Source organism: Myotis lucifugus, unplaced genomic scaffold, assembly GCF_000147115.1.
Source record: "Myotis lucifugus unplaced genomic scaffold, Myoluc2.0 scaffold_364, whole genome shotgun sequence".
In the NCBI taxonomy this organism is placed as follows: domain Eukaryota; kingdom Metazoa; phylum Chordata; class Mammalia; order Chiroptera; family Vespertilionidae; genus Myotis; species Myotis lucifugus.
Window position 1 is genome coordinate 438,659 of NW_005871412.1, and position 21,755 is coordinate 460,413.

Here is a 21,755-nt window from a genome sequence, read left to right on the forward strand (position 1 = left end):
AATTAAACTACAATTGTCAGGCAATTGTTACCAACCATCTTCTCATAGCATTGGTTATGGTGATCAAACATCCTGTTTGCTTAGGGAAGTCCTAATTGATGCCTGTTATGCTGGCTTAAATATTAATAGCTCATTCACTCACTTTCAGAAGTGCCTTAGTTTGTATGGAAGATTACATGAATCCTCACCACCCCATGAGAATCTAAGAAACATTCACATTTTGTTTTTCATTGTGGCATTGAGTTACATTTCAAATGTGCAGAAAATGTAGACTGCACTGCTATTCTTAAAATTATCTATTCACTGTGGTTACTGGACTTTTATGTCTTGCCAGAGTTCTGTTTGAGATAGAAGTTCAAGCATCTGAAGAAGACTGTTGTGTGCCCCAAGCACATTAGCTCATAAATCATTAAATCAAAAATTAAAGGGAAAGAAAGTATAGGGCTTACCTCAAAACAATTGACTGGAGCTCCTATATGTTTTCGTGATAGAAACATCACAAAATTCTTTATATGCAAGCCCTTACCATAGCTTTTAGTTACTCAGTAACTAAAGAGAACTGGTGTTTTCTCAAAATAGAGCATGAATGTGAAGAGTAAACAACTTTCACTTGGCAAAAAATTTCAATTGGTCATTAAGAAGTCTGTTTCTAAGCCAATTCCATAGACAGAGATCTCAGTATGATGTTAGGTAGCCCATGTTTCTTCAACATCAAATCCACTAAAAAGTACATTCTCTCTACCTACCAATTATACACAAAAGAATACCCCTTTCTAGTTTATTCACAACTATCATTGATATTGAGTTGAATTTCTTTATAAAAAAAAAGGTACAAACTAGGCTCATCATTACCCCAACTATCTCCCACTAAAATTTGGGAAAACAGAGACTGTGACCCTGAGTTCTCAGAGGTAAGCACTTACCACATTCAGGGTTGTCCCTGTTGATAAATATTTAGCAGGTGTAGAGATTCACCCAGGTGCTGCATGTTATAAGGAAAGGCACATACATGCATTATTAAATCTCCCAGTGAAGCAGAAGTGAAACTTGGTGGATGGATAATAATGTAGTTCTCTATAGTTTTATAAGCATTCAGAAATGATGACATAAACTTTGTATTTATTATCCAAAGGCCATCACAACCCAGTATGCTCTCTCAGGGGTGAAAAACAATGCCGTAGAAGAACTATGAGTGGGAAGTTTTCATAGACTCCCTTCCTATTTTTCTGGATGTTCTAAATATAGAGTAGACACATTAGAGCAGCCTTCTCCACCAGAATTCCTGCCCAGCCTAGATATCTAAGTACCTCAAAATTCTATCTATATACATATGGAATTAAATAGCACTGCAAAACTTTTCTGCTAAACTTCCAGGAATGTTCAAAATAGGCTCCAGGATATCCATATACTTCCTTCATTCTGAAATGTTGCCTGAAAAAAATATATGCTATATTCTTAAATTTTCATAATCACCATTCACTTTGCAACAGAAGCCAAATTCAATGGCTCTGGCACCAGACAAGACCTTCAGGGCACTTACTTCTAATACCAGCTCATTACAGAATTGCTATGTGACCTTGGGCGGTGCACTTAACCTTTCAGCGTTTCAATTTTCTTGCTTGTCCTCAGTGGGTAATTCTGTTGAGCCAACACACAGGACAGCTGTTAGGAATGCCTAATTAAGTGGGATTTAAATCATCTTGAAAAGGTAATACATACATAACTAACCACTTAACTTAAAGTTCTTTACAGGCAAGCCCTTGCCATAGATTTGAGAAGGAATAACTCATGCTTATATCTGCATAAACCATCTAGGATCGCAGTCCAGGCAAATAAACAGTTTCTTTCTATGGTAGGCACCACCCACTTCCTGATTGTAGGCAATAGTTCTAGTTTCTAGAGACTATCTCTAATATCCTCTACTTCCTGTCCTCAACCACTGCTGCTCTGAAAACACCTCCAGTTTGAAGAGCTAACCTTATCAAATAGTGACAGTCTTGACTCTGGCCCTTTCTCTCTCAAATATCACAAGTGAAGTCACACATAGGTAAGTAAGCTTGAGGTCTCCCGGACCCATGAGGAACTTAACCCTAGTTGCATATCAGAATATCAAGGGAGGCTTTTAAAGACTCATAATGTACCCCCCCCCAAACCTAAGCCATTTAAATCAGTATCTCTGGTGAGTAAAGCCCAAGCATTGGTGTGTTTTAACAATTTCCAGGGCAATGAACCACTGATTTAGCACATTTAAAGCTAACATCTCTTATTCATCCAATATGTAAAACAAGAAAAAGACAATGCAGCATGGCTAACCAAGCAATAGAAAACAAATGAGCACGAGCTAAATCATTACTGCTCTCAACACTTTTAAAAAATGCAAACTGCCCTCTAGCTAAGTACATCATAATGGGCATAATTGGAAATGTGTACTATAAACGACCAGGGTTAACAACACAATTTATAATGACAAGTTGTACTTGTCTTTGCTTCTTGCCAATGTGTGTGAAATAACAGGCATTTGTTTTCCCCCATCCTGGCCCCTTTTCGTTTTAGCAGATGAAACGTCTAGTGGCTGCCGGCTACAAGGCTCCCTAATGTGCTGCACTCCATCATCATTGATACTGAAACACACGGCAACACCATATTGCACTGTATAAAAGCAGGTTTCTGAGGGCACAGATGTCACCTAGGATACAAGCTCAAGATGTTACCATCATTGTTAGGCACGGATACTGAACTATATATTAGGAAAATCCTTTTAAATAATCCATGTGGCTGTTATGTATTAATGCTTTATATCCTCATTGGCATTAAAGGATGCGATTCATGCCTAGCACAGAGCTGACAGCTAGAGGACAGAAGGGCTTCTAGGTCAAGATTGTATGTCATAGCAGGGAGGACACAATCCAGAAACGCACAGCTAGCAACTTCAGATCCTCAGCGTCTCTGTTCTTACAGGACGTTGCCAGCTATTTGCTTTATGGAGATGGCCATATTCTAAATGCTCCACCACGCATCATGGCTCAACCACATAAATCCTGATTTCGGAAACTGTTTGTAATGCCCTTTCCAGGATGTGTCCACCTATAAAAACTGGTTCACCTGAATGTTAGCTGTAGGGAACCACTCAGACATTAATAGCACTTGTGATACTAAATTTTTTATTGGGGGAATAGTGGTAAGACAAGTTAAAGAAAAATAACTGTGCAAGCAAGCCAATTAAAATAAACCTTTTCATTTTTAACTACAAATTTTATCAGTGTTGACAAAGACACTTAATTATCCATTTTATGCACATAGCATGTGTTACTGTTTGTCTTGCTGCCTCCACTGTTTTGCAGTATTAACATAAATTGATTGGCTTTTAAAGTCCTCTTATGACTTAGTGTTGATAAAATAATATGACTTTTTAACATGAGTGATTCTGTGAACTTGGAAAAATTACTTATCTTCTGGTGCCTCAAAGAGAAATAATTAATTGGGGCTTTGAAAAAATAGAATACACACACACACACACACACACACACACAGAGAGCAATATAAAGTAGTTCAGGGTTTGGTGTCTGGTAAGTATGTAAAATGGTTAGTTGGTATACAGGTTAGTGTGGGGGATTGGTTTAGTGTATTTTCTCTTCCTCTGCATCTAGATAACCTGTATGCTTCCTTGGAGACTGAACAGAGGGCCAAGTCTTTCAAGAAGTCTTTCCAACCCACCCTCTTTTCATACCTTCATGTCTCTACAGAGATCTAGTTTGCACTCCTAGGTTGAATCCCTTCGTCTCTCTGCCTCCAAGCAGTAAGCATCTATAGGACTTATTATAGTTCGTAAAACCTAGTAGTCAATAGTAAATTATTTTTGAATAAATGAAAAGAATCCATAATTAGATGATCATATAACCTCCTACAGTTCTTTTTTCTTGAATGAAAATTTGGAGACATTAGTTTCTACCCAAGAGGCAGAGTACATGTCTGAAGAAGCACATGGAAACTCGGATGCTGGAGAAATTTGGTTTTAATTCATTTTATGTTTATATTTTTAACTTCACAAATTTTCAAACATATCAAATGAACTCAATGTATCCACTCATTATCATCAATAATTACATGGCAAGCTTGTTTCCTCTATGCCCCTGCTCACTCACACACAACTGAATTATTTCAAAGAACATTTAGCTATCACATCATTTTATCTGTAACTATTTCAGGATAGAATTATAAAAGATAAGGGCTTATTTAAAACATAACCATAGGAGCACTATCATACCTTGAAATATGAATACCAATTATCCTAAAATACTTCAATTATCCATCTGCCATTGGGTTACAATTTGTATCTCAATTATCAAATGGGTTATAATTGGTTGAAATGTCCTATAGGTTTCTCTTCCTTTCCTTTTTGTTTCCTTTACAATTCTCTTTGAAATGCTTTCAAAATATTTTTTTAAACGCATGGCAAAAAAAAGGTAGAAAATTAAGGGGGAATTTTGGATCATTGGCCATTGGAAAATTTCTCTCTATTGCTGGTGGTGAGACCTGGACTTTTAACAGATATGATAAATTAGGAAATAAGAAACAAAGCCTGAAACCAGAGCATAGGGCAAGGTTTGGTCAGTGAGACCCTTACACACACACACACACACACACACACACACGCGCGCGCGCGCGCTCGCAAGTCTTTAGTGTGTGGACTATAAAAAAGTCTGCTCTAAACTAGAGAAAAAGTGGGAGTGCTGTCTGTCTTGGATTTCACTTTAGAACTAACAGAAAAAAAGTCACCCAGAGATTTCCTAAACAGATGCCTCTATTAATTAATATATGTGTGGAGCTAAAATTCCCACTGCACTACTTGGAAGACAAAACCCAAGACATAACTGTTTATAAGGTATTCTGCATTGTTCAGGGAAAAAGAATAATGAAATCCTCTAAGGAGGAGATACTGTTCTAGAAATTGAGAATATGGCACAAGAACAGAAAAACAAACAAACATTAGCCCTGTCCTCATGAGCTTTCCATTCTAATGAAAGGATAAAGAAAATTAAAAAATAAATTTTAGCCCTGGCCCATGTGGCTCAGTTAGTTGAGGGTCATCCCATGCATTGAGAGGTCACTAGTTCCTGCCCAGATTGCAGGCTGATCCCTAGCAGGGGGCATGCAGGAGGCAGCCAATAGTTGTTTCTCTCTCATTCTTCCTTCCTCTCTCTCTCTCTCAAATCAATAAACACATATTTTAAAAAATAAAAAACAAATACATTTTAAGTATTTAGTGTTTATTTGGCAATTAAGTGTCCTGCAAAAATAATGTGGATGAAAGTTAGGGAGTGTGTGTGTGTGTGTGTGTGTGTGTGTGGTGGGGGAGGGAGGGAGTTGTAATTTTAAACTTCAAAAGCCTCAATGAGAAGGGAATATTTGAGCAAGAACATGAAGGAGGTTGGCAGGTCATCTATATAATATCTAGGGGAAGAGAAGTCTAGGCAGAGCTAATAGTATGTACAAAGGCCCAGAGTCAAATTCCAGAAAGAAAAAAGGAGACAAGTTTGGCTGGATTGCCCTGGCCAAGTTGCTCAGTTGGTTGGAGCTTTATCCCTGACCCCACCCCCGGAAACTACAAACCATGAACTCCATGGGATGGGCAAAGAGCCCAGTGCACACCAGGTCATGAAGATGGTCTATTTTTTATATGTTTTATTGATTTTTTACAGAGAGGAAGGGAGAGGGATAGAGAGTTAGAAACATCAATGAGAGAGAAGCATCGATCAGCTGCCTCCTGCACACCTCCCACTGTGGATGTGCCCACAACCAAGGTACATGCCCTTGACCGGAATCGAACCTGGGACCTTTCAGTCCACAGGCCAATGCTCCATCCACTCAACCAAACCGGTCAGGGTGAAGACGGTCTATTAAACAATGTGGAGTTGTAGTAATTTATACGCTCACCAATGATGCACATTTCTTTTATTCAAGAAAACAGATTCTCCTCATTACTTGTCTGGATAATTGAATGACCTCCTAATTTTCCTTGCTCCTAATACTGTCTAATGTCATTATTTCCTGTACTATTTTTCTAAAACACATATCTGATATTATCACACCCATGCTTAAAATTTAAATGGTCTATCAGAATTCCATGTAATGTCCAATCTTCTTAGAATAGCATAGCTATTTTCATAAGCTGGCTCCTGCATATTTTTCTAACTCTATTCTCATCACTCCCTCATAATGCATTACGCATCCCAAGTGTCACAAGCTTCCTGCCTGCAATTCATTTAATTAAAATGTACTCTCATACAGTCGATTCCTGCACACACATGCCCTCTACCACCTATAAGAAGTTCTACCCCATGTTTACTTGGAAACTCCTGATATATCAAATCTTACCTCCTCTGGCCACTTAGCTAGAATTTAAGCCCCTACTCTTTGGCTGCAAATACCCTGTGCTCATTCCTTATAGAAAAAAAATGTTTGCCTACTTGATTCCCCTGTTCAAAAGTCCTATGATTTAACTAACCTTGTGTTACTCATCTTAATGTTATTAGCAGTTGACATAGAACTTGGTATATACTAGTAATAAGCCCTAAAGAAAGGATTTGTTAAGTTAATGATACATTCATCTCTTATCATTCATTCAATAGATGGTTAGGCACGTACAGGATGGCAGGCACTATTCAGTGTGTGTAAGCAGGCACAGCACACGGAGACTACTTAGGGACTACTAGCTGCCCTGAGGAAAATGACAGGGTGATGAGCAAGGTAGAGAGAGGGAAGAAGGGGGGGGTCCCTAGTAAAGTTACCAAAGAAAAACTCTGAGTCATGACTTTTGAACTGAGAATGAAGTGTTGCTCTAAAGGCACCTATGCCAAGGGCTAGGAGAAGAGCATTTTAGGGAGAAGGGGCAGCAAGTGAAAGGCTGAACAAAATGGTCAGAAAGGAGGCCGTGGCTACAGAAAGGTAAAGAAAGCAGCACAAGGTAGGACGTCAGTTCACAAAGTTGCAAAGCAACAGACTGTGAGGCTGAAGCCTCCTGATTATCCCTGCATGTGGAGGTGACCCACTTTTATAGCCTCCTTGTCTCAGGACTCACAACCTCCCTCACCTGTTTCTCCTTTGGGAAGAAGGAGTGGCATCTAACTCATGACTTTGGGAGGAGGAAGTGAGCATATGTGGCTCCTCCTTCCCTCTCCTTTTCTTTCTTTGGGCTCCATCTGCTCAGAGGATGCACATTCTCTGATCTTTTCTCACTCATCCCCAATCAAGTGTGTAGGTATACAACATGGACTGTGGCCAGGTGGTTAAGCCTAATTCTGGGGTTGAGAATCAGCTGCTATTTTGATCTCCCTCTGCTCTGACTCAATTGTTTCTGAGTCAGAATGGGAGGAATAGGTGAGTGGAAAAGTTAGACTTCCTCAATATCCAAGACAATGTATGAGCTTGTTGGTCACACACCCTTACTTCTAAGTATCTTTTCTTTATTAAAATAATAATTTTATGGCTTGACCTTGAGTACTCATGCATCCTATAACTTACTCAGGGGAGATGAAATACGGAATGGAAGACAAGGAGGGACTTAGCACATGCTGAGCTAGCCTCTACATGTAGGATAAGTAAGCCCTAGGGAGTAAGTTTTCTCATGAATGCTACATGTTAGAGCTATGCTAACGATGAATATATACAGTCTCAGAGAGGTTAACTAAATAAAGACACCAGGAGTCCATTATAGATATGTTAGATTCTATAGGTCAAGCTCCTTCCACCACACATGAACAAATTAGTGAGAAGCTTAAAACAGAAAATAAGTGCTTTATTGAATATAATCAAAGCTCAGTTCAAAAAGTGCTGTGGTCATTCAGCAATGGGAGAGAATATTGCTGGGTCAAGTAAGAAATGAACAGAACTGCCCTAACCCGTTTGGCTCAGTGGATAGAACGTCGGCCTGCAGACTGAAAGGTCCCAGGTTCAATTCCAGTCAAGGGCATGTACCTTGGTTGCAGGCACATCCCCAGTAGGAGGAGTGCAAGAGGCAACTGATCGATGTTTCTCTCTCATCAATGTTTCTAACTCTCTATTCCTCTCCCTTCCTCTCTGTAAAATATTAATAAAATATATTTTTTTAAAAAAAGAAATGAACAGAACTACCCACAGGACTTGTCATTGCATTCATGTACTCTATACTCCTACTTTGGTTATCATTCACAAGGCCTCTAAATTAAAAAACAAACAAACACATGTATTTTAAGTATCAGGAAAATTAAATAATAGTAATAATAGTATAATGGGGAAAATCTCAAATGGCAGAGAATCTATCATTCCTAGCATATTGATTTTGGAATATTTTATTCCCTATCACTGTAAACTTGTCATTTAGTACATATTCTATCTGAACCATCTCCATGTAGCAACTCAATTTTGAAGGAACTTCAAGAGATTAGCAGAAGATGCAGTGATACCTTTTAGGAAACACTTAAAAGTTGTTTGTTAAACTTGAGGAATCTACTTAATTTTGAGCTTGAATTTACTTCCTTCTTGATTTGTTACATAAACTATTTGATGTTCTTATACAACCTTAAGTTCCAAATTGACATATTAAGATCCCAACATTTAACTCTACCTCTCACTCTAGGCATTCTATGCTTTGTTATAGTAATGCAAATTAAATAGTTTAAAAATCTACCATCATACTAGCTAATCCAGTCAGTCAAAAACCTCCTGAAATCACATCTAATTGAGAATCATATTAAAATGCAACTAAAGTCAAGGAAGTGAAACATAATGTATTCTTTTTAATTGTAGAAAATTATTTAATAAATTAACACCCTGTTAAATCTAAACTAATTTATTCTAGTTCTTCATAGGAAGTACATTGAAAGTCTAAAAATAAACTTCTAATTAGAATGGGTACCTTGGTTTCTGAAAGGCAATTCATTTAACTCTATAATCAAATAAGGATTATATTGTGTTATACTGTATTGTCTGCAGAGAATTCTCCAGATATGAGAAAGAAACCAGCCAGAAGTAAAAACATTTGAAAAGAAAGAGCCTTCACATCCAAAGAAACAGATTTTTTTTGCCACTAAGGCTAACAATAAATCATTATAAATACCCATGTGAGCCTTAGGATTTATTTATGGTAATGTAGCTTGACTGCTGAATAAAGAAGATTAATGGTGCTTTAGAGAAACTATTAGATGCAAACTAAGAAGACATAACCGTGGATTTCAGGTGTAAAGGACAGAACTTCATGCATTAAATCAGCATTTGTTTATTCTGTTTGCTTTTTTGTTTATTTGATTTTGTTTGAGATGTTAGTTTATTTTATCAGACAATCAGGACAACACTGTTTATGATCGCGAATCCCTAGGCATGATAGCCTAGGCACTGTAATAAGAATTCAAGTACACACAGACTGCATGTTTTGTTTGTTTAAAGTAAAATATCTGGCCCAGATCATGCTCAAGGAGAGAGTCCTTTCTCTCTCCTCCAAGTTTCTGTTCTACCAGAAAATGTTATCCTACTGCATTTATATTCCCTGGAGCTTCATTTTCCTTCTCTGTATTTCTACCTTATTTACAATGGCTCTCCTCTCAATCTGAAGCTCAAAGTGGCTTTTGCGTTAAAAATAAGGAGGTGGGCTTTGTCCCTCCTCTGCTTAGAGGTCAGCACTGGTGGACACATAAGGGAGGAAATTAGTCATACCCTGCATTCTCAGCCAAAGCGCTGAGCTGGGATGTTATGGAGAGATCAGTCTCTGTGATGAACAACCACTCGCCCTAACTGAGCAGAGCGCTCCCATACTCAGTTCCTGCTGCCTTTCTACACACTGTCCCTTTCCCTTCTAGACGGTTCCTGATGACAAGGGAGCTGATCTGCAGGCAGCTGGGTGATTGAGGGACTGGAACAAACTGGGCCATCAGACTCTTTTGCTTGTAAGTTGAATAAAGAGACCCAAGGGAAGTTTGTGTCAGTGTTCTGTGCTTGATTTAGTATTGTAGAGCCGGGTCTGGGCCAGTGATTCTGAGCTCTGTGTCTGCTAGTTATGAGCACAGAGACTCAGAGCAAGCCCGTTAGAAGGGAGAGGGTCACAGGTGTGTACAGAGGAGCAGAGGGGGCCGGAGGAGGGATCAGCCAGCTCTGAGAGTTGAAAAGAGGAGCCTCAGTCCCTTTTGCATTTCTAGTCCCCATACCACCTTCGTGATAATCTTTTCTTCTTTTTGGACATCTATAAGAACTGCTGTTATAACTTCCCAACAAGCCCCTTCCTGCCTAATGGAGCTAGAGGGATTGGATCCTTGAAAACTGAAATAGATTCAATCAGAAAAATATAGCAGATGCAAGTTACACATTTCTCAAAGAATCCAGTGGCCCAAGGTTAAATTAAGTGTTTCTATAGTTCAGTAATTCTCAAGCTTTAATATGTCTTAGAATTACTAAGGTAGTTTGTTTAAATGTCTATTTTGAGGTCTCAGTACCAACTTCTAAATCAGAATCTCTTAGAGTTTTAGCAAACATCTCAGTAATTCTGAGTTGGAAGTCCATGGGCACTTCAGAAACTTGATCAAATTATCCTAAGTTTTACACTTGGGTCAACCTAGGCCACAAAAGCCTGCACATGACCATAATTTTGCATTTTAACATTATACCCTGTGTTTCATTAGGAAAACAAACAGAGAAACCCTACTTTATCTTCTGTAGACCTATCACCTCTATTGGAGTCCTCTGTTGAAATGGAAGTTACAATAGGAAATGCCCTTTAGGAATTAGCAATCGAATAGCCTTTGCTTCCCATGAGATACTCATAAGATTTCATTAGAAATAATGATAAACTGACTTCACTAAAAATAATAAACAAATGAATGAATGAATGAATGATCAAATAAATAAATAAAATGGTAGTACATGTTTTCCTTTTAACCACATTTGCCAGGTAACCAGAACAAACCTGATTCTAAGTGCACATATGCTATCTCCGGCATCATCATGTGTGTTCTTGTAGTAAGCCACACAAATCATTTAAAAAAGAAATTTAGTTGGGAAGGCAGATCACCTTTTTTTTCAGAAGTTTGTTAGGTTTGCTTAAGGATGCAGGTTTTGTTCCTCAGTTTATGTCCAGAGACAGAGAAGCATCGATCAGACCGTCAAACCTCAGAGGGAAGGTAGGAGAGGGTGGGGGTAAGGAGGAGAGATCAACCAAAGGACTTGTATGCATGCATATAAGCCCAACCAATGGACAGAGACACCAGGGGGGTGAGGGCATGAGTGGGGGGTGGGGGGGCAATGGGGGATAAGAACACATATGTAATACCTTAATCAATAAAGAAATAATTTTTAAAAAAGGATGCAGGTTTTAACTGGCATCCATTTATTTGACACGGGTTTACTGAATTCTATTCTGTAATAAGTTTATTACGAGGCACTTTGGGAATGAAAACTGAAAAGGCTCCAGGCCCCAAGGATTTTACCATCCTTCAGAGAAGAAGCAAAATACAATCAGAGAAGAAACCAAGCGCTAAAATGCAAGCCATTCATTTGGGGACTCAAGAATGAGGACTAGTTACGTCCAGCAGCAGGAGCAGGACAAATTGAGTAGAGAAGGAAAATGTTTACATCTGGTAGAATGGGCAAACAGTAGAGACAGAGAGAAAGATATTCTAGATGGAGGGTCATCTGATTTTCCTTACTACCTTCCCCCATAGCACCATGGATTTCTGCAAAGCACATACCACACTTTGTAACCGCATATTCGTTTGGGTAATGTGTTCAATCGCTCTATCTTCCTCCACTAGACTGTGATCTCCATAATGTCTGGATGTGTTTTTCAGTCACCACTCTATGCATATATAGTACCTAACCTAGCAAAGTGCCTGGAACACAGGGATTGTTCAGCAAATGTTAACTCCTACATGAGTGGTCAAGAGACTAGGATTCCTTATGGTTTGCCATTTATCAGTTTTGCAATCTTGAGCCCTATTTCTAAGTCTCTGTATCCTCATATGTAACATGGGGTTGTGATCACTCTTTTCATATAGGGTTGAGGAAAGAATTCAATAGAATAATGAATGTCAATGCTACAGGTATTACTAATTTGGTAGAAAGAGGCAGTGAGATGAAGCCAAGACAATGATATTAAGTTACTATAGCTTATTACAGATAAGATTTGAACTTGTCCAGCTTTGTTATGTGTAGTACTGTATAGGCTCACTAGGCAAGGCAATGTAGCACGTTTAATTTAAACCGGGTATCTTTGCTTCTATTGGGTCAGGTGACCAGGGGTGCTTTCCTTGAAGATCGTCATTTACAGAGCAGGACTCATGGAACAGCTGTTCCTTTGTCATCAAACTGTTCTGACAGTGAATGAGATAGCGCACATGAAAGCAATGTGTGCCATGACTGTAACAAATCTTCTTTATAAAATTAATTTACTTATTTTTAAATTATTGTTCACATACAATATTTTATGCATTTCGGATGTACACGACAGTGATTCCACATTCATATACCTTACAAAATGAACACTGCAATAATCCTAGTAGCCATCTGCCCCCATCCAAAGTTATTACAATATATTGACTATATTCCCTAGCTGTACCAGGCTTCAGGTTCTCCTATTGGTAATAAACAAACCAGATGAGCTGTGCTTAGGAATATGAGAAATAACTTGTTGTGGGATGAATACAGGCAGGCCCTGCAGTCACAGAAATCTGGATCCCAACCGTGGCTTCGCCTCTGACATGTTTGGTGATCTTGGATCAGTGATTTCATCTTTTTGAGCTGGCTGTTCCTCACCTGTTAGTCATATACAATGAGACCTACCTCCTGGGGCCATTGCAGGAGGTAAAATAAAATCCCAGCTGGTGATACTGTGAACTCCAGGTCTCTGCAAATGTACATGAACCTCTGGCCCAGAATGAAGAGGATGCAGTGGAGAGGAGGACGTGTGTGGACTGAGAATGCTTCCCTATCAGCTACTATTTGCACTAACATATGCTGTGAAGAAGTGTAGGTACGCCAACTAAGAGTTCCAGCTCTGAGCAGCAGTTCTTATCAGTGGTCTCCCTGAATGTGGTCATGGGACTTTAAAAATAATGTTCCATTTATTTTTATTTTATTGCCAAATCAAAACCACTTCCCACTGGGTTTTAGTAGAGACAGGCAGAAGAAGAAAAACCCACATAGGAGGAAAATTTTAAAAGAAATTAAGATAATTATATCTATCTCTTTTTTCCCTATAAATTAAGAAAAGTGTCCTTTATGAATTTTATTAGCAGAACTCCTCAGTTTAGTAGGAGTATGATTGAGAAATGTAACCTTTACAAATCCAAGTGTTTATAATTCTTCCTATTAAGTTTTTGGGAATATTTACTAGTAGAGTACTAGGACTTTGTGGTGATCTGTGACCTATGGCTTTTAAATTATAGACTAAAGGAGGTCTGTCACCCCCAGTGGAGCTTGTAAAATCAAAGGCACCTATACTTTGTATAATGAGACTTGTGCTTAGGGTATATATGTGAGATGCACATCTTATTTCATTTTTCAAAGAATACTGAGAATAGGTAACACCCAAAATGTACAGAGTTGAAAACTGAGACTTAGGTTAAGTCACTTTCTGAAGGAATGTTATTAGATTATTACATTCTCTCCAACATTATTTTGAGGACATGTTTTGGGCCCCAAATCTTGATCTCTCACACAGTGTAGACTCCTCATTATTTGGGAGTAATTAGTACTTTATCCTCCACTTCCCAAGCAGACAAAAGTACAGACGAGTCTGTGCGGAGAAAGACAGGATCGTGGGTGCTTGAAAGGAGTAGGTAAAGAGAAAGGGTGGCGACAGTTTGCCTTTGAGTAGAAGAAATTCTCAAGTACAGATGAGGAGGTTTTCGACTTATTTGAAATTCTGAATGACCCATACAGGGGTGGGAAAAAGTAGGTTTACAATTGTTCATATGGAAAAATATGTAATACAAGAATAAATAATAATACAAGAATAAACTTTGTTTCACATACCCACAACTGTAAATCTACTTTTGCCTATCCCTCTACTACTCCCAAGGTGTGAACTAACAGGAGGGTAAATAGAATTGAAGTGGAAAGCCAGAAGAAATCTGAAAATTGAATCTTTGCTCCTTCAAGTCCCGTGGCTGCCAGGCTGTGAAAAGAATTATCTAGGCTTGAAAAAAGTGGAGGCAAAAAGAGACCACAGAGGTTTAGAACTATTTTTATTTCGATGCCAACATTTAAATAATTAAGTGACTTTCTGGAAATTGGAGTAAAATTTAATATTGCTTGAAAAGCAATCATTTCACATGCCCTATAATGTCTCCATCCTTAGCCAGTGCTAGGAGAAGACAACCCCCCCATCCCCGCCCCGGGCAACAGAGAGATTTTTCTTGAATGTAGAATAGGTGCAATAGCAGTAGCTGAAATAATCTGTGGCCACGAGGGTGTACCGGCTCAGCAAAACTAATATACCTCCTGAGGGTCAGCAGGCCTTGACTGCTCCCCCATCAATATCTGGCTGCCAGTGGGCACCCTTTTTAATTCAGTTATTTCCCTTCTTATAACCATTTAGCAAAGGAATTATACTTATCTTCCATGGGGAAGAAACTAAAAGAAATAGCAGAACCCAATACAATTCCATTATCACAGATTATTTTATCTTCGTAAATGTTCCAAAAATTTATCTTTAAGAGTTGGTATATTTTTCGGGTTCGTTACTATTAAAATTCAAAAAGCCAGTTTCGTCGATGCTGCCTTCCCAATGGTTCCATAAATAGATTATTCTTCTGTCCCACTCTGTCTGGAAATGGCATCCCCCTGTCTTCTCTGGACCAGCCCTGCTCATTCAGTCCACTCACGGCAGAACTTCATTCAGAAAAGTACGTTTTGGAGAATCTCTAGAAGAGATTGTTGTTTTCCCCCTTTGAAAGATTAGCTAAATATTTGACTGTACTTTCAAAGCTCTTTTATATTCAATATGTCTCTTTCTGATTCTATCCATAAGCAAAGCTCCTGGATGCTACTTCATTGCTGCTTTGACAAAGAGTCATTAAGAAGAGGAAATGGCAGTTCTAAAACTTGGCGCAGGTGCCCCGCCACTGCTACCTGAAACACTGACGATGATGATCTTCAATAGCAGCCACCACCCTTTGGCCAGTCACTGTGAGGTTGGTCACATCATCATGTCACTCCCAGGAAGATGTGTGAGAGTCAAAGTACATTTGGTTGATCCCAGATTCATTGAGCTGGGATTCTGCACAGAAAGGTGTTAATGCTCTCAGCCTCTGTGATGGGTTCTCTCTTTGCAGAATGACACACTTTCTTCCTTCCGCCAGGAGGTTAGTGCGGCAACAGTGAGGGCCATACCCTGCTTCAGAGGGCCTGACCATCAAGCGAAGGCCAGGGGTGTGTGGCTGAGCCCCAATTTACTCTGGGCACTCAGGTGAATATTCTCTCCATCCTCCCTTTTCATGGATGTGCCTTTTCTTACTGTGACAATGGTAAGATCTACAGGACCAAGGCCAAGGTGTGAGACTAAGGAAGAGCAACTACATTATTAACTCCTGGTCTTAGGCTTAAATGGAGCTTTGAGGCTAGGACCCTTTATATCTCCATGTGGACTAGCTCATCAGGGAACCATGATAAATACTAGAGGCCTGGTGTATGAGAATTCATGTACTGAAGGGGGGGGGGGGGTTCCCTCAGCCCGGCCTGCCCCCTCTCACAGTCCAGGAGCCCTCAAAGGCGGGAGGTGACCTGGCGATCAGGGGAAGGCGATGCCCCATTACACCTCTGCTGCTGCCACTGCCAGCAGCAAAAGCCTCTGCCAGCCCTGGTTACCTGTGCCTCAGGCCGGCCCTGGGCAGCTGGGGGGCTGCGGGGATGGGGGACTTCGGGAGGCACGCCTGCCACCCCAGCAGGGCTAAGGAGACTGGACACTGCCATCTTGTGGCTGTGGGTGCCGCTATCTTTGAGGGCGGGGCAGTCAATTAGCATATGGCCTCCTTATTGGCTGTGGGTGCTGCCATCTTTACCACAGTGCGAGGGTCAATTAGCATATTCCTTCTTTAGTAGATAGGATGGGGGGCAAGTCCTGTTCTAAGAAAGAGGATCATGTTACCAAAGTGCTCCTGTGTGTTTAGTAGGACTTGGTATGAAGGATTCTGGGCCATAGCCCTATAAGTACACCCAGGGGGACAAGGCGTAACCATTAAAATAAAGAAATACAAATGCACACGGGAACAATGAATAAATTGTGATGGTGATAATGCCTTATGGGAACCACATATGAATGGTTCGAAACGCCATGCAGGGTTAGCAGAAGATGAGTACTCCTGCCGTGCACCCCAGTGAAATTACGGCTCATCACAACCGAATATGTTTGCCCCGCCTAGTTCTGATGGATCTGAAATGCCAGACCTTATTTGCAAATGTTACAAACCTCGTTCCCAGGAAGGGTGCTCCCATGCCGCATTCTCTCACTGTTGGGTGGTGGGGAACACAAGCAAGTGGTTAGGAAATAAAGCAGAAAGAAACAGCATCCGCCTACCTGGCTGGCATAGCCTCGGGCAGGGCGTCCACTCGCTGAAGGCAGTCACAGTGCAGTCTTTTTTGCATGGGAGGAGACAAGGGCGCACTGTTTCGGGGCGAGTGGAATCTGGACACCTGTCAATGTGAAGAGACCATATCAGTGCCTGCTGGGGAAAGTCAGTGCTTTAACATAAAACTGCAGGATTTCACCCTGTTGTTTTTTTTACAGACCAGGAGAGACAGCCCCGGGGCGGGGAACTACTGCCCCAGGGCTCTTCAGGCAGAGGCAGAGCAGGAGGCCTCAGCTCTCTAGTCCCAGACACTGCACTACTTTCCCCCAGACCAGGAAAAGCACAAGCCCTGAAACTAACCAAAGACAGACACCAAGGAGGGGTCTTCCTAGCAGCATCAATTCAAACAAACTATATATATATATATATATATATACTAGAGGCCCGGTGCACAAAAATTTGTGCACTCGGGTGGGTCCCTCAGCCCGGCCTGTGCCCTCTCGCAATCTGGGGCCCCTTGGGGGCCCCTTCCCCTGGCTGCTGGCACCAGTTTTCCTCCGGTGCCCGGAACCCAGGCCTTCGCTCTTCGCCGGGAGGGGCCTGCACAGTGGGTGAGGGGCTTAGCTCTTTTAAAAATACTTCTGAATGTTTGGTAAATAACCCTATAGGAATATACTTTCTGGAACATGTTGGTTGTTAAGGGCTGATTTGGGTAATCAACAAAATGTATGATAAAATCCTAATCCCCAGAACCTCAGAATGTACCTGTATATGGAGATAAGATCTTTAAAGAGGGGATTACATTAAATTGAGGCAGTTCCAGTGGGACCCTTAGCCCATTTCACTGAAGTCCTTATAAGAAGAGGAATGTTGGGGTCCTGCCCAGCAGGTCCAGGGGTTCCCAAAGGTGTGGACGGAGTCGGCGAAGAAGGAATGACACAGAGGCAGCGTTCAGGTAATCATCATAGCCAGGTTCTCTTTTTATTGTCCTGTTACATCTATATTTATACTATTTGATCCTATAAGCATGCCTCTATAAGCTTTTTTTTGCCGAGAGCATGGGGTCTGTTTATTGGGGGGTCAGTCAAAGGGGGAGCTGGCTAGGGTGGGGTAGGGCAGCAGCTTGTCTGGCCCCCGAGAAACCCAACTTGAGTCCAGAGCCTCAACCGCTTTGAAGCCAAAGTCTTCCTCCACCTTTATCTGCACGGGGGCCAGCTCCGGAGTCAGCGGGACTCCCGCCTGGTGCCCTTCCTGTGGCGCTCGCTGCGCTCGCTGCCTCTTCCACCCGCTGGGCCCCTCGCCAGGGGCCGGGCTGCTGGCTTCTGTGGGCGCTGGCGTCCTCCTGGGCGGGGACAGCCCCTCTTTCTCTGGAGGCTCGTTCTCAGCGTTGCCTGGGGTGGGGGCGTCTGTGCCCTGGCTGCCCTCGTCCTCCAGTATGATGGTGAACTGGCTGGCCCGGTAGTCATCACCTTAGGAGTCTAGCACCTTCTTGAGGAACCTCCGCTCCTGCTGGAGTCTCCGTGTTATCCTCTGTACCTGATGGAGCCTGTTCAGGACCCGCTTGTTCACCTGCTTGATCTCCCTGCAGTGCCGACCCAGCGCCTGGTACTTCCTGTGATTGAGTTCCCGTTGGCACCGCTGTTGCTGGCCTCGGGCTGCCTCCTCCTCTTCATCTCGCTCCTGGAGGCTGGAGCTGTCCAGACCCCCAGACAGGAACTCCACTTTGGTCTCAAGCTCGCTTTCCAGGATGTGACCTGAGAACTTCTCAAAGCCCATGGCTGCCATGGACCCCTCTCTCTGCTCCAGCTCCATTTCTCCCTGGCTCCCAGTGCAGAACTTCCAACCTTGCAAGCCTCTAGTTTAAAGTGGCTTGCAAAATGACACAGCCCATCCAATTTCACAGCCAGGCACCCAGGCCCCAGCTGCTAAGCCTCCTGGGAGTTGTAGTTCTCTATGTCCGGCTTGCCTCCCTCGCCCCACCCCCATCCCAGTCCCAACTGAAAGGCCCTGCTGGCTGGTCTAACCCTGTGGCCAGGCATCTGAGTCACCTTGGGTCTTTATTCCTTTCCCGACACCGCGCCATCTGACCACGGAGACTCTCCTCTTGGGAGGCCCCTGGGTCTCCTTCTGGGTCTCCTCAGGCCAGGCACTGGATCACGTGCCCCAGCAGCGATGCAGCCCTGGCGCCTGAGTCTCCTTCTGGGGCCTGGCTGCATCGCCCCCGGGGACCTGATCATGTGCCCCAGCTGCGACGCAGCCCGGGCCCCTGGGTCTCTTCAGCCCAGGCACCAGATAGCATGCCCCAGCGGCTTCTGGGTCTCCTGCTGGGGCCTGGCTGCGTCGCCAGGATCGCGTGCCCCAGCGGCGATGCAGCCCCAGCGCCTGGGTCACCTTCTGGGTCTCCTGCTGGGGCCTGGCTGCGTTGCCCGGATAGTGTGCCCCAGCAGCTTTGCAGCTCCAGCGCCTGGGTCGCCTTCTGGGGCCTGGCTGCATCGCCCCTGGGACGGACCTTGTGCCCAGGCTGCAACGCAGCCCCGGCGCCTGGGTCTTCTTCTGGGTCTCCTCAGCCCAGGCACCGGATCTCGGGCCTCAGCGGCTACGCAGCCCCGGTGCCTGGGTCGCCCTCTGGATCTCCTACTGGGACCTGGCTGCGTCGCCAGGATCACGTGCCCCAGCAGCGAGGCAGCTCCTGAGCCTGGGTCGCCTTCTGGATATCCTGCTGGGGCCTGGCTGTGTCGCTCCGGGGACTGGATCTCGTTCCCCAACGCTACGCAGCCCTGGCCCCTCGGTCTCCTCAGCCCATGCACCGGATTGCATGCCCCAGCGGCGCCTGGGTCGCCTTCTGGATATCCTGCTGGGGCCTGGCTGAGTCGCCCCGGGGGACGGGATGGTGTCCCCAGGCAGCTCTGCAGCCGGCCTCTGGCCCCGCCTCTGGGTGTTCTCCCATCACTGGTGATCAGGGATCTGAGAAGCCAGGCGGGGCAGGGAAGAGGCAGATATCCACCTCTTCCCTGCCCCACCCAGCTTCTGCGATTACTGGCCCAGGGCCAGCAAAGGCTGCCAGGTTCTCCTATCACAGAAGCCAGCAAAGGCAGCCTGGCTTCTCCGAACAAAGGCAGCTGGGTTCTCTGGCTCTTGGCTGCCACCTGGGTTTTCGATGTAGTCAACAGCAGGCGGCTTCTTCCCTCCTTCCCCTTTCGCCTCTCAGCATTGCGGCTCCATATGCAAATTAACCGCCATCTTTGTTTGTGGTTAACGCCATCTTGGCTGACAGTTAATTTGCATAAGGATATGCTGATTAGCCAATGGGAAGGGTAGCAGTCGTACGCCAATTACCATGTTTCTCTTTTATTAGTGTAGATAGAATGAGCACATATTTTTGAAGTGTTTTATTCAGGATAATATATCAAATCAGTGATATCAGTCAAAGGGAAGAGGAAAGTCCAAGGCAATAAATGGAAAAATTGAGAAAGAAAAATCATTGAATTCCACTGAACTATACATATTTGATTATTAACACAATTTACAATAGTCAGGTGTCTCTTTAGAACCTGTAGATTGATGAAGTGGAGTAAGCAAGATGTGACAGACTGCAAGTAACATATGTACTGACTAGCATTCGCAAAAGAAGCACTTCCATGATTTTGTCGATTATTCATTTAATGCTCATCTTGGGAGGAAAAGTAATATAAATAGTCCATGGATTCATTTCACTGGGAAGAACTAAAGTCTCAGAATATGGCAAACAAGTTTTTTTTTCCTGTTTTTTTTTATGACAACACAGGGCTAAAAACCACATTTATTATCTTCTAAAACAGTGATACGCCAGGAGGAAAAAACAGAAAAATACCTCATAACATGTTTGCACTTTAAATTCTGTTCCTCATAAATTTCTAATACAAAAACAGTGGTGCAGTATGCAGAAAGCCTGATGGTGTGAGCTTGGATATTAGATCCCCAGCGCTGCATTGTGTTTTGCCTACATTCTTTCATTTCTCCCTAATGACAAAGTAAAAGTCACTATAATCTTCATTTTCAGGTGATAAAACTGAGGTGCCAAAGCCACCTGGGGACAGCGTACTTGAGAAAAATTATAAAACACCAGGTCTAGCAAGTTCAGACAATCAAAAGTTCTTCCAGTACAAGAGAACAGAAGATGTAGCAGATAAAATTCACAAAAATAATAATGGATTAAAAAAACAAAGAGCTAGCCCTGGCCAGTGTTCCTCAGTGGTTAGAGGATCGGCCCATGCACTGAATGGTAGTGGGTTCGATTCCCAGGCAACGGCAGGTACCTGGGTTGCAGGTTTGATTCCTGGCCTGCACATGGCAACCAATTGATGTGTCTTTCTCATCTCTCTCTCTCTCTCTCTCTCTCTCTCTCTCTCTCTCTCTCCCCTGCTCTCTCTCCCTTCCACTCTCTCTAAAAAAAAAAAATCAATGGAAAATATATTCTCAGGTGAGGATTAACAAAAACAACAACAAAAAGAGCTGATGAGAGTCTGAAGATTCAGATGAAAGCCCACCAACTGAATTACAAAATTACAAATATGCAAACACAGAGATTGTCCAAATTTCAAACACTAAGAAAAAGTAAGAGAAGCGATGATACCACCAGGGGTTGTGCACAGAACATGGTGGGTGTCGCAGCAGGCGGCAGAGCGCGGAACATGGTGGGCATAGGCCCCAGTGGGAGGGTGGAGCAGGTGAGCAGGGGCGCCAGACCAAGGCAGGGAGCTGGTCGCTGTTATCAGGGAGAGCCTCTGGTGGTTACTAAAAATTCTTTGCTCCTGTGTGCCGAGGTGCCGGCCGGTGCTCACACCTGCTGCCGGTGCTGGCCCCGCTTGCACCCACTGCTGGCGCCAGCCCCAATTGCTCTGTGGTGTGGTGGCAGCAGGAGTGGGGCTGCCAGCAGACAGGAGACTGGGGGCTGCAGCAGGAGGAGCTGGGAGGGGGCGCAGAGGATGGGCGGAGACCCGCCCCTGTGTCTACCACAGTCTTGTGGCCCACAGTTCCTTTCAAGGTGCACAGATTTGTGCACTGGGCCCCTAGTCTGATTAATATTAGAGCTCATGAATTTTCATAGTTATAAAAATGAAAACATCTTCTTAGTTTTAAATCTTTAGAAACAATACATAGACAAAACGTGGGAGATGGAAACTGGCTGTGGAAAAGAAAGTACATGATATTCTTGCCCTCATAAGACACAGTGGGCAAAGGACTGGA

The 21,755-nt window shown here is 43.0% G+C and overlaps 1 protein-coding gene and 1 pseudogene across 1 annotated transcript in view; both read right to left on the minus strand.

The window, feature by feature from the left end:
- The window catches only part of THSD7B (thrombospondin type 1 domain containing 7B), a 720,951-nt gene that overhangs the window by 364,475 nt on the left and 334,721 nt on the right, over positions 1-21,755 (minus strand). The window contains exon 9 of the mRNA XM_006101466.3: positions 16,538-16,653. Within this exon, the coding sequence (XP_006101528.3) occupies positions 16,538-16,653 (116 nt within the window). The remainder of the gene's footprint in view (positions 1-16,537; positions 16,654-21,755) is intronic.
- Positions 17,590-18,470, minus strand: LOC102439060 (annotated as a pseudogene).